At 40.6% G+C, this 13,873-nt stretch overlaps 1 protein-coding gene across 1 annotated transcript in view; it reads left to right on the top strand.

Annotated features, from left to right (window-relative positions):
• The window catches only part of TBXAS1 (thromboxane A synthase 1), a 280,650-nt gene that overhangs the window by 91,352 nt on the left and 175,425 nt on the right, over positions 1-13,873 (top strand). Inside the window, exon 4 of the mRNA XM_056847438.1 lies at positions 3,578-3,630. Coding sequence (XP_056703416.1) covers positions 3,578-3,630 — 53 coding nt within the window. The remainder of the gene's footprint in view (positions 1-3,577; positions 3,631-13,873) is intronic.

The raw sequence follows: 13,873 nt of genomic DNA, 5'->3' as shown, positions 1-13,873 counted from the left end.
TATTTCAGTGTAAATCATATCCCAGATCCATATCACAAGTCCACCCCTTATAAAAAAAGGAGAAAAAACCAATATCCTTAGTACATTCCAACATTTTCCTTAAAGTAATAATCACATATTCCAGTATACTTTTATATCAATTGATAGTCTATATAAGGAGGACTTGTTTACATAATCCCAAAATGATGTCTAAATCTTAATTCCACTACATCGTTAATAGCCATGCCACCCATCCACACTGTCAAAGCCTTCCAATCCAGCAATCATATTTAAATCAGTCCTTTAACCATGGTCTAATCCTTCTGCAACAGAAATAAGTCAGTCAGGTATGGGAACAGGATTTCTTTATGCTCTCTCATTTCCTCAGACAGGGTGCGTGTCCAAAAATAATTCTTTCTGGGCTTCATTTCCATCATGGCTTCAATCTGTGTTCCTTGACCTGCTCTCTTCTTCCTTATATCCACACGTCCTTCCATGACTTTTTTAGATGAAAAGTCCATTTCTTGTATGTCTGATCTCTTTGTCACCAGCTGGTTACCTTCTTGGACTTCTGTCTTCTTCTTTGTATCCTTGTATTCTTCCATGACTTTTTGGACAGAAGAATCCATTACTTGTATGTCTGTATTTGTGGCCATCATTTGAATTTTCATGACTTTTATATCTTCTGTAACCAGGTCCAACTTCTGATTACATACCTGTGATGATTGGTCAAGAGTCATCATCATTGAAATCAGTTGAGCGATCTGTGTTGATATCTGTTTTACTTGTTTAATTGTCGCCTCAGAATGTTTAGCAAGCATGTCCTGTACTTTTTTTTCCATGGTTAAATTCTGTAAAGTTTCCTTTAATTTCATAAGGGCAGGGCTATGAATTTAGCCAGATCAGGGAGAGGTTCCAGACATTTACATATGTAACTTAGTTAAAAAATTAATGGTCATCTAGCAGGAGTCCATTACATGTAGTTGATAGAGAATATTTCATTGACCAGCTTAATATCTTTTTCGGGTTGAAGAAGTGAGTATTTAAGGTTAAAATAACTTTTTAAAGTTGAAAATACCAATGAGTTTTACCAGACGCTCTAGATCGGCAGTACCAGGAAGTATTCCAGGAGTTGCCTCATCGTGGACCTTCTATCGTCTCTTCTCTATGGTTGTTACCTTCAGGAATGGTTTTGGTGTAACACGAGTAAGACGAATTTCCGGTCCTACGACCTTCTTCCTGTTGATTTGCTTGTAGAACAATAGAGAGGGATATTGAATGAAGCACAGAGTCTTCCGGTCAAGAAATCCTCTTTGTTGTAAAACGTGGCTGGAGGACCTTTTTTACCCCAAGCAAATTCTCAAAGGTTTCTCCCTCCCCTTCCTTTAAGAACGCGTCGGATTGGCAGATCTTACGTCAATCATTCAAGCTCGTTGTTTTAGTTTAAGTTGATCAGTTTGATAAGGCTCCTGCTGCTTTGTCGGATGGATCTCATGCAGCAAAATCATCCAGTTCAATTAAGGGAGGGAAACGGTTACCAGGAATGTTTTCTTCAACCCCCTGTTATTCGATAACGCCAGTGAAAAGCGAAGGATTCTTATCTACTCACTTGGGCGTCTGGAGGTGAGGTTTTAATCTTGATGTAGTCCTTATGATGTTTATAAGGTGCTGGAGGGTAGATTCTAAAGCCGAAGTTGCGCGCTGGCGATTTCAATCCCTTCGTGCCCACGGGATCAAACTTCTGAAACTCCGGGGGACTTAATAAAGCTTCCTCGGAGTATTCAGGAGATCAAATCGCATATATGGCTGCAGGGAATTCCTGCTTCTCAGCCCACTTGCAAGGGCTGGATTGGGGTGCGGTAAAACACCCCAAATTACACGCAAACTTGGATTCTCCCCAGGAGCCCCTGGGAGGACGTGGCAATCAGCCCAGCGTCAGCACCGGAAGTCCTAGAGTTCATGTTTAATATTGTACTAGGAGTTTATGTGCTTATATGTGCAATGTGAACCATCTGCATGACAGTCATCTATGTAGTCATTGTATATTTACGAGTTGGGGCCAATGAGAAATCTTGGGGGAGGGGGTAAATGATTGGGAAATCATTTCCCTGGCACAAATGTCTTCCTCCATGACACTATACTATATTTGTGTTTTTAAAGTACTTTTTTTTGCATAGCTGTGACTTGACAGCACACAAACAGACTGCTGGACTTAATGGACCTTGGTCTGATCCAGCATGGCCTTTCTTATGTCCCTGTGTTCTTATGAATTTTGGTATTGGAAGGAAGAAGTTGGAGGTCTGTGAGGAATTGGGGTAAGGGGTAAAAACTTGGAAATCTCCCCCCCCCAGCCCCTTAACTGATTTGCACCTGTTCTTAACGTTCTGTGTTCTGAAGCATATTAAGTCCTAACTGGCTGGGGAGGGGGGTCCTGTATTTTACAAAGCAATAGTTTGGGCATATCTGGGGAGCCTCCTGAGCATATAGAAACCATGGCTTCTTTGTGGATGGCCTGGTTTTGCTACTTTCATTATCATAATGGGAGCAGCTACTTTAGTATTAGGAGCTATGATACCAATTGTGCCAGTATTTCTAACCATTTCTCCCAGGTATCTCTCAGTAGCTACACTCTGGCAACAGATATGGACTTCAAAACCTTACCACAGCACCATGTGTGATTTCAGACTAGATTTCACTTTGGTGAAAAAATAATTTTGTTCTAGGATGAGTTTTTCTTCTTAATCCGGTGGGTTCTTGGAGGTGTAGATAGGGTTACGGATTCCAGCTTGGGAAATACCTGGAGATTTGGGGGCAGGGCTTGGGGAGAGAGGAGTTTAGGGAGCTCAGCAGTAAAATCTGTCCTTTGAAGCTGCCATTTTCTGCAGGGGAACTGATCTCTGTAGTCTGGAGATCAGTTGTAATTCTGGGAGATCTCCAGGGGCCACCTGGAAGCTGGCAACCCTACATGCAGATAAAAGCAGGTGAATGCTGAAGCTCATTTACAAGAGTTGTGCACCACCAATGCAAGGAATCCCACAGGGCACACCTCACAAATCATGTACTGAGTAGCAAGATGTCTTGAGAAGACTATGCCTGGCTTGGTCATACAGCATTTGGCCAAAATGGGTAGGGCAACCTCTAACACATGTGCCAACATAGGCACATCAGACCGCTTTGACTGGCACTCCCAGGGCCAAATTTCTGCCCAGTATCCAGGGAACTGGCCACACTGCAGGAGAAGGCAGCAGGCATGGCTGATGCCCATCATTGCCTCACAGATGTCTACAGCCACCAACAGTACAGGGCAAATCCCTGAAAAGCTGGCAGGGCTGATGAGGCTTGGCTTGCTCCAAGCACATCTGGCCAACTATGACCCTCACATCATTTTATTTGCAAGCACAAATAACATCTTCATGGGTAGACAGTCCATTTTTCCCCAGCACTTGGGCCTGCCTCTGGGCTATGGGAACATCCCCATGCTCTGCTTTCCTACAGAAAGACAAGGGTGGTTTCTGAATGACGGTGAGTCAAATAACGAGAGCCACACTGGTGTAAAGAACTGACTATAATACTGTGATATCTCTTTCTGTTCATGCAGGGATTTTGGGAAAACCACAACAAATTGATAAATGAGTATGGACCTGCCTGCGGGTAAGTTTCATTATTCCTTATTTTGTCATTGCTTCTCTTGATTTCTAGTTAGCTCAGTTTGAGTGGATTTAGTAGTGAATTCTGGGCATGCTCTCAGCACTGTCTAAGGTTTGCAATAAGAGGACACGGTGCAGGTATTGTTAAGCAATACCTGAATTTAACCGTTCTTTGAACGGATGGGAACTCTGGCCACAGCAGTGCAACTTTAGCTCTCGGCATTACAGTGTCACCCATTTACTCATGCTTAGTTAGCTACCCTTATGGTAGAGTAGTGCTAGTAAAAGGCCTGTGAAATTTTGGAGGAAGGAGGGGAGGGAGAATCGCTGAACTTTTCAATATGTATTGAACTCCAATCTAAACTAATTTTAGAACAAGAGCCTTGCAAGGCTTCTCTGGCTGAATCTGAGTACACATGAACACATGAAGCTGCCTTGTACTGAATCAGACCCTTGGTCCATCAAAGTCAGTATTGTCTACTCAGACCAGCAGTGGCTCTCCAGGGTCTCAGGCAGGGGTCTTTCACATCACCTACCTGCCTAGTCCCTTTAACTGGAGATGCCGGAGATTGAACCTGGGACCTTCTGCATGCCAAGCAGATGCTCTACCACTGAGCCACAGCCCCTCCCCAAAGTATTTGAGCAGAGCAGCGTCTACTCAGACTGGCGGCAGCTTTCCAGGGTGTCAGGCAGGGGTCTTTCACTTCGCCTACTTGCCTAATCCCTTTAACTGGAGCTGTCAGGGTTTGAACCTGGGACCTTGTGCATGCCAAGCAGATGCTCTGCCACTGAGCCACAGCCCCTGTCCTGCAAGGAACTGAAGGTGAAGATAAACCTTATATCTGAAGAGAGGGCATAGTATGGCCCTCAGCTGTGGGATGAGCTTGGCTTCCTTCTGGATTCATAGGTGAAATCAAATGTTCATACAGACAAGTCGAATGTTGGCTCTTGCCCCTCCCCATCAGAAACTGACTGGAGCAAAAGCAAAGGCCAAGATAGTAAGAAGTAATCAAAATACAAGAGAGGCAAGTCAGTTATAATGTTGCCCTATAGGCTAAGGAGAACAACTAGAAATTCTGGGTATGAAATGAATTATGGGAGAGAAAATGATCCAAGTTTGAACGTTACCTGGGAAAATTCTTACTCAGATTCTTATGGTGGTTTGAATTTGCACATAGATGTCTCATCAGCCTAAAATTTAAGTTTTGAATTTAGTATTTCAGTTCTGGCCCTGACCTGGATAGCCCAGGCCAGTCTGATCTTATCAGATCTCAGAAGCTTAGGGTAGCAAGTATTTGGAAGGGAGACCTCCAAGGAATACCAGGGTCGTGACACAGAGGCAGGCAATGGCTAACAACCTCTGAACGTCTCCTGCCTTGAAAACCCTACCGGGGTTGCGTAAGTCAGATGTGACTTGACAGCAAAAAATAAAAATAAAAATCAGCTTGAGTATATTTTTCATTGTAAGGGTAGATTTCAGTATTTGAGGAACCCTTGCCAATGCTGGATAGTAGAGATGTGTTTCAGCAAGAGTTTGGTTTAAAAAAAACATACACTCTTAAATGTCATATTTCTGTGAAATACCAAATATTCCCAAGAGGTACATGTGCAATCATTTTAAGCCCTTATTTCTGATGAGGAAGAGAGACATGCTAATTATTTTAAGTGCAATTTTCCAGGTACTGCAATATTTTAATTAGTGCTGAAATGTTGGGAAGAAAATTCTCACTCCATTTATTGGAACTATTTTTTTGTTGTTTCACTGCATTATTGTGTTATTTTCAGGGGTGAAAGTAGCTTCAATTTCCTACTGATACTGTCTTCCTCAGGGGGACTCAAAGCAGAAAATGGGAGGTACCTCTTTGGCCACTGTCTTACTGGTACTTCATACCAGCTTCATTTTCACCCCTGTTTATGTTATGAAGGGTTTTATGTAAATGTAATCCTCCAAATGTTCATGTGTTTACTATTTTAGGTACTTGTCATTTTGCCATCATTTTTTAACTCATCTTGACTCTTGAGTTTGCGCTGGACTTAACCCCATTACTGACTCACAAAAGTAAAGCTCTCCACTTTTTAAAGAATGGATAGATAACTCTCCTATCGTTTGTGAAACATTTCTTGCACTCTCCAGGCCTTTGCTGCTGAATTTTTATCCATTGTTCTATTTTTAACACATCAGCTCCACAGCTTTCTGTTTGAACATTTTTCAGACATACAGTGAAAGGATTCAAGTTATCGTCACACATGGTTTTAAAGTTGTACACTTAAGATTTTCAGGATACACTTAAAATGTAGTGTGAATGTAACAAACCTGTTCTTGCAAGTCTGGGTATCCTACAGGTATTCTACAGGTACACTAGTGAGAAAGCTTTGGTTTATTTAGACACAGGTTAGAAATGATGGGGACATGTGCAGCTGTTGCCATCTTGTGTCTCTGCCCATGTCTCCTAGATATCTTGCTAAAAGAAATGCTAGATGTTTCACAGTCATGTCAGTCTGTCCCTCCTCTCTACAAGTGGCAGCAAATGAACTGGGACTGGTCAATGTTAATATGGTCAGTAGCATCACATCTTGCAGATATGTGGGGAGTCACAGGTAAGCAACACCTATGAGTTACTCTAATGTTTGGTTTGGGTCTCAGTGGCAATCCCAGGTATGTGCAGTGTAATGTATCCTCCTTCTTGTACTTCTTATTTAATGGTTGGCTTGCATTGTTCATGAAACTGAGTCTGGAATCTCAGTACTTCACTGTGTGATATAAAAAAACTGGATACTTGATAAGAAGTACATGCTTCTTGCAAGTTCTATTTTCTGCTGGAAATAGTGTCCCTTAAGGAAATTATTTCTCGTCATTGTCTTTTTTCCATACATTAGAACACAGAATTTGGACAATACTGTATGAAAAGATAATTTTGTCTCATTGCTTTAGTTTGCTACCCCTGCAATATCATTTCAAAGGTCTGGGTGCTGCTCACTCTAATTAAATTTACAAAACAATTTTGTAATTAACAAAACAAGAAACTATGGATTCTACAGGAACAATACAAGGATTTAACTTATAATTGAAGTCATATAAAGACTCAGAGATTTTTAGGATCTTGTTTGATATGGGTTTTGTGGTTTATCGATTCTTTATTGTGAAGACAATTTTTGACATTGATTTGTGGAGTAGCCTGAACTGCTGTTTATTTATATATACCTACGTATCACAGCATTTTTCTCCCCCTTTTTTGGATTTGCATGGAAATTCGAGGCAGAGTCTAAGCCCAGGTAAATACCCAAATTATTTGAAAGCATAAATCCTGGGCAGCAGAATAAATTACTGCATTTGTTTGCATTTCATTAGTTTGTATGTAAATGTCGTATTTTATTCTTGCCACATAGTTTGAACTACTGGGCTTTTCAGAATTTGTACAGCCTAAAATTACATGAGCGTCATCACTCAAACGCTCCCTGCTCTTCTCTGATGATCTCAGTTTTTATGAATACTGGTAATGAATGCTGTGTATAACCATTATACACAGGACCAACTTCAAGGAGTTTGACCTCACGGTCTTGGAGACGATGTAGCATTTTACACATTTCAGATTGAATACAGCTTCTGAACAAATATAAAAAGGAAAGATCCTAATTTTTTTTCTCTTTATCATGAAGCATGCTGAATATAGATCTTTGAAACTGGAGACTTTATATATATTTCCTAAGGTCACTTGAATCATTTGCCTGATATGATCACAATTGTTTTCTTTTTGTGTGAACTGGTTTCCTTGACGACAGGCTGTCAAATCAACTTTTCAGCTTTAATCAAGTCAAAACAATATATTCCATCTATTCTGAAAGCCCTCAAGTCTTCGAGAATTATTTCAACCAATGTTTTATAGGTCACGATAGCAGGTTCTCCTTTCGCTTCCCAACCTTCAGTTATCAGCATGGGTTTAAAAATCATTTCTGCATTCATATATAGAGGGTCCACATGGGAAGAGACTAAAAGAAATAGACTGTTCAACACCAGAAAAAATGGATGAATTATTATAACCATATATTCCAACATAATATAATTCTTCTCATTTTGTGTTACAGAGCTCAGATATTCAGATGAATTAATATAAGAATTGCCTTGCAAATAGTTTTATACTTTTCTCAAAGCCAGAAGGAAATCCAGAGTTTGGCAAAACAGTGCTGGCTGTCCTGTGGTTTGTTTCTAGTATTTGGTATACTGTCTCAGAATATGAAGATTCTCATTTTGGCTGGCATGGCTAGCAACTACTAATTTATATTTTTTTTTAAAAGCTCTTGACTGTTCTTTGGGCTTTTATCCTCTTCAGTGTATGATCCCAGGCTTTTATCTTTTGTGGAGTATAAATCCTGCTTGTACTATATCCTTTTTATCAGACATGACTTTATTAAACATATCACATGCCCCAGCCCCCATACCCAGTTTCAACCAAGCCTTTCTTCTCAGTGGAAGCATTATAGCCCCATGAGAATAGTGTTTCCTTTTTTCTGTTTTGTTCCCCCTCCCAATATGGTTTTTTTTGGGGTGGGTGGGGTGCCAGATCTGTGCACAGTACCTTAAACGTAGGCTTATATAATGTCTAAAAGGATTGGGCAGCAATTCAGAGTCGCTCTACTTGAAGAAATCTGTCTGAAGTGAAATATTATTTTAAGCCTTAAAGCAGATGACCACTTACAATGTAGCTGCCTCATTCAAATGTCTCATCTGAAAAAGTCAGCTGTTGGTATACTCTGGCTATGTAGTAAGCTGAATAGCCTGTTTCTGTGTATTCGTAAGAAAAAGTAATTCTAGGCTTGCCAACTCTTCACACAGATAGGCTGCATGGGGCAGCTTGTGGTCCCAAAAGGAGTGTGGGATGGAAGCTAAAGCAACGTACATCATTCTCTCCTCCTCCATTTTATCATCACAACAACCCTGTGGGGTAGGTTGGGGTGAGACTGACAAGGCCAAGGTCACCCAGCAAGCTTCTGTGGCAGGGTAGAGTTCCGCCAATGCTTTCTCCTAGCACTGGTATTTACTTTTTATATATATAATTTTGTATTATTTTTAATAACATAAAACAAAACATACAAATACAAAGAAAAAGAAAATAAAGAAAATACAAAAGAGCACTTACATAACAGTTAAAACTACTTATTATAATAAAAAGTTACAAAATTCACAGTGCCCTGAAAAAACCACCACCCACCTTAATACAGTGTCCCATCACCACATTGAACTTCCGGAGAAGTGTTATGACAGTTTTAAAAATAAGTATAATAATAACATTATATAAACTATTAACCAATTATCTATAACTCATTAACTAAATTACTAAAATTCATTTTCGCCAGTTTGTCCCAATATGTGACGGCCTTTGACCATGTTTTCTTAAAATCTTCCATATCCTTCCCATGTAAGGACTCTGTTAATTTGGCCATTCGCATATACATCCATAATTTCTCTCTCCAGGCAATAATTGAAGGTTTATTTACTTGCTTCCAGGTTTTAGCTATTGTGATTCTTGCTGCTGCAAAACTATATTGACATATGACTCTATCACTTCTGTCTAATTTATCTTTAGGTATACCCAATAAACAAAAGGAAGGGTCCTTCTTCACTTTAGAATTAATCAAGTTATTGGCTTCATTTAGTACTTTTCTTTTACAAGTCCACCATGCATGCATAAATGTTCCTTTCTCATTCCCACATTTCCAACATAAATCCGAATCACCTTTTTTCACTTTATTTATCATAACAGGAGTGATATACCATCTATAAAACATTTTATATAAATTCTCTCTTATTTCATTGGTAATTGTAAATTTATATTCTTTTTTCCACAAATTTTCCCATATTTCCAAATCAATATTATATCCTAACTTCTTATCCATTTCACCATCACTGGTTTGATCCTTTCATGTTCTAAATTCATTTCGATTAATTGTTTATAAATCCGTCCTATCAATCCTTTATTTCCCTTGTTTAATATTATTTCTAATTTGGATTTATTTTCATTTAATCCTTTCAACTTATCTTTATTAAATATATCTTTTAATTTGTAATACATAAACCAATCTTTTATTTCAAGCTCTTCTCTACTTTTTAACAGCCAAACCCCTTCCCTACACTCTATAATCTCTCTATAAATATCCATATCTAAATTTAATTGTATACCTCTCTTCATAAAAGCTTCTACTGGATTAATCCAACCTGGAGTTTTATTTTCAAAAAAACCTTTATATTTTTTCCAAATTTTAAATAAGCCATATCTAATAATATGAGAATTAAATTCTTTATATACTTTCTCTTTCTCATACCATAAATACGCATGCCATCCAAAAGGTAAATTAAATCCTTCCAATTCTAAAAGTTTAATGTTCTCTAATAAAATCCAATTCTTTAACCAAATGAAACAAGCTGCTTCATAATACATTCTTAAATCGGGTAACCCCAAACCTACTGTCTCCTTTAATTCAATTAAATTGTTATAAGCTATTCTATGTCTTTCTTTTCCCCATAGGAAATTTAAAATGTCTTTCTTCCAACTTTTAAATATATGTACTCCTTTTAAAATTGGTAAATTTTGAAACAAAAAAAGCATCTTGGGTGATATCATTTTAATCACTGAAATTCTACCCCATAGTGATAACGGTATTTCCCCCCCCAATTTTTAAGATTGGTCACAATTTGTTGCCATTGTTTAATATAATTATTTTGAAATAAATTAAGATTGTTTGGGGATAACCATATACCCAATATTTTATTTTATGTTCAATAATGAAGCCCAACTTTTTTATTAATTCTTGTTGCTGTGAGAGAGTCATATTTTTAACCAATACTTTCTTTTTATTTTTGTTTATTTTAAAACCTGCAAATTTTCCATAAACCTCCACTATTTTGTTCCAATTTTCAACTTGATCATTAGGATTAGTCAGAAAACATACAAGATAATCTGCATATACTTTAATCTTAAAATGATTTTTCCCTATTTGAAATCCGTTTTAATCTTCCGTTTGTCTAATCCTTTTCAATAAAACTTCCAACACCAATACAAACAATAAAGGAGAAAGAGGACAGCCTTGTCTAGTACCTTTTTGTATTTCAAATTGTGGTGATAATATACCGTTTATCAACATCGGGACCACAAAACGCAGCAGACAAACAAGGATAAAGGACATGAAAGATACTGCAGACTTGGCCAACCTGAGAAATCAGCAGTGGCTGAACATGGACTGACACAAACAGGACACAGGGTATTATTCCAAGACACTGAAAGACTGGACAATTCTACCAACTATTTTGTCAGATTGCACAGAGAAGCCATTGAAATTCATAAACATCAGCACAACTTTAACAGAAAAGAAGAGAGTTTAAGAATGAATAAGGCTTGGCTTCCTGTCCTGAAAGCCTCCAGACTAACAAAGACTACAGTCAACAATAGCCATGCAGATTAGCTTTGGATTTCACACATTAACAGAACACTTCAGGATACAATGTTCCATATTAACATACCACACCCTCATTAGCACATTATCTTGATACTTACAGGACAATGATTAGCACATTACCTTTGATACTTTTTGCAGGACAATGATTCAGCTCAACCCAACCCCTTTCTGACTATATACTCTTCCTACACACTTGACACTGACAGATAGGGCTGTCAATTCGGTTCGGCCCGAACTGAAAATCAGCCGAATTTCCCTTGATTCGGCGGTTTTTAGTTCGGGAGGAACCGAACTCAAAACTGGCGGGCAACCGGGGGGGGCCGAATTCAGCGAGTTCGGGAGTTCGCGAATAAATTCGGCCAATTCGGGGCCGTCAGTAAGCAGCATAACCTTCAGTAAGCAGCATTCTCCTCCCCCGGCCAATCGGTGGCCAAGCTGGGTCTTCTTCTGGCCAATCAGTCAGGATTGAGTACTGGAGGAATCAGCTGATGTGCGGCCGGCCGGGGAAAGAGAGAGAGAGAGGGAAATCCTCATGTGTGTGTGAGGGGGTGCTTGTGCACATTCGCTCCTTTCCGTGGCTGCAGGGGGCGCATTTTTTGGGGTACCGACCCCAAACTTTCAGGGGATATTCAGACAGGTTTTCTTAAGAGACCACCCAAGTTTTGTAAACATTGGGTCAGGGGGTCCCGAGATATGGGCTCCCCCCCTTTTTCTTTCCATGGCTGCAGAGGGCGCATTTTTGGGTGTGCTGACCCCAAACTTTCAGCGGAGCATCAGACAAGGCTTCTTAAGAGACCCCCCAAGTTTTGTAAACATTGGGTCAGGGCCCCCCGAGATATGGGCTCCACCCCTTTTTCCTCTCCCCCTTTTCCATTTTCGTGGCTGCAGGGGGCGCTTTTTTGGGGGTGCAGCCCCCAAACTTTTATCATAGCTTCAGAGAATCCCTCTTAAGAGACCACCCAAGTTTTGTAAAGATGGGTTCAGTGGGGGCTGAAATATCGGCTCCCCCCCTTTTCTCTTTCCGTGGCTGCAGGGGGCGCATTTTTGGGTGTGCCGACCGCAGACTTTCAGCGGAGCTTCAGTCAAGGCTTTTAAAGAGACCACCCAAGTTTTGTAAACATTGGGTCAGGGCCCCCCGAGATATGGGCTTTCCCCTTTTCCCTATTGGGATGAATGGATCACCCTCGAGAGATGCATACATATGGATCTTATATTGGATACAAATGGAATCATATTGGATTACCCAGCCTCCCAGCCCCTCCTGCTGGAACAGAAGACAGCCACAGTAAGACCCCTTTGGGGGCTTTAATCTATAATTTTTCTTTTCTGTGTGTGTGTGTGGGGGGGGAAAGCAGAGTCTGTGTGTGTGTGGGGGGAGGGAGCAGTTTCTGTGGGTGGGGGGGGAAGCCAAAGGGGGCTTTTGCCGGTTCTGCCTGGGGTGTGTGTTCCCCCTCCAGTCTCTCTCTCCCTGGTTTGAGGGGGGGCTTCATTTTTATTCTTCAGGTTTTTCCTCATTCATAAGATCAGTTAGGTTATTTTGATGCTTGCTCAAAACTGGTTTTCAAATGGTGACTTAAAGAATGCATCTGCCTGGTCCCAAGTCCAATGCAAAAGGAGAAATTCCACCCCCTCCTGCTCATTATGCATAGCTAGCTGCCTCTGTCCCTTTCCATGGTATGCAAACTCCCAGGTGTCAGGTGTTGCTTTGCACTGTTGCAAAGGTGTTGCATTGCGTGCTTGTGTTGCTTTGCAGTTGTATTGTTTTGCAAAATTCTTCACACCTGCCCCGCCCTTTGCATGTTTGCAAAGGTGTTGCTTTTCAGTTGTGTTGCTTTGCAAAGTTCTTAGCACCTGCCCCGCCCTTGCTCTCATCAGCTGTTTGTCGGCCGGGAGCTTTGTGCGTGGGCGGCAAGCTCTGCTGAGAGATACACATTAAGGGTGGGGGGGACCCCTTTCAGGGCCCATATCTCAGCCCCCCCTGACCCAGTCTTTACAAAACTTGGGGAGTCTTTCAATATACGTCCTTTGAAGCTCTGCTGAAAGTTTGGGACCTCTAAGCCCAAAAATGCCCCCCCAGAGCCGCGGAAAGGCGCGGTTGTGTTTTTAATGGCTTTATTTGGCCGAATTTTTTTCCCGAACTTTGAATTCCCGCCGAATTGAACGGATCCGAAGTGGGGGAGTTCGGACTTCGGCACGTACCGAACCCACAAGGGCCAAATTCGGCCGAATCCGAACTGTACCGAATTTTTTTTTTTTGACAGCCCTACTGACAGACACTGTCCTTCAGTGTTACTCCTCTGAAGATGCCTTCCACAGCTGCTGGCGAAACGTCAGGAAAGAAAATACCAAGACCACGGTTACACAGCCCGGATAACCTACAAGAACCAATGAACTCTGACCGTGAAAGCCTTCGACAATATCCCAAAACTATTGTTTATCATTTTTCCCCATAACCCCCTTCCCTCCCCCCTTTGCCCATTAAGTTCCTTTTAAGTCCATTCAGCCAGCATTCTCATCTGACAGGGAGTCCTCTTCTGTTACATCTATTGGATTGGGCCCCCCGCTTGCTTCTGACGCCTTGTCTTCTTCAGAAAGATCTTTTGGAGACAGTTGTTTTGATGGTTTAGGAAGATCCTTCTCATATCTTCTCAATAATTGATCAGCCTCAGTCATGTCTATGATCTTGAATCTTTTGGCTTTGAACAGGAAAGAGATGCCTTGTGGATATTCCCATCTGAATTGGATCCCATTAAACTTCAATCTTTCTACAATCTCTGAAAAATCTTTCCTTTTCTGAG

The sequence above is a fragment of the Euleptes europaea genome, chromosome 3 (assembly GCF_029931775.1).
Source record: "Euleptes europaea isolate rEulEur1 chromosome 3, rEulEur1.hap1, whole genome shotgun sequence".
In the NCBI taxonomy this organism is placed as follows: domain Eukaryota; kingdom Metazoa; phylum Chordata; class Lepidosauria; order Squamata; family Sphaerodactylidae; genus Euleptes; species Euleptes europaea.
The sequence above is the reverse complement of the archived record's forward strand: the minus strand, read 5'-3'. Positions and strand labels throughout refer to the sequence as shown.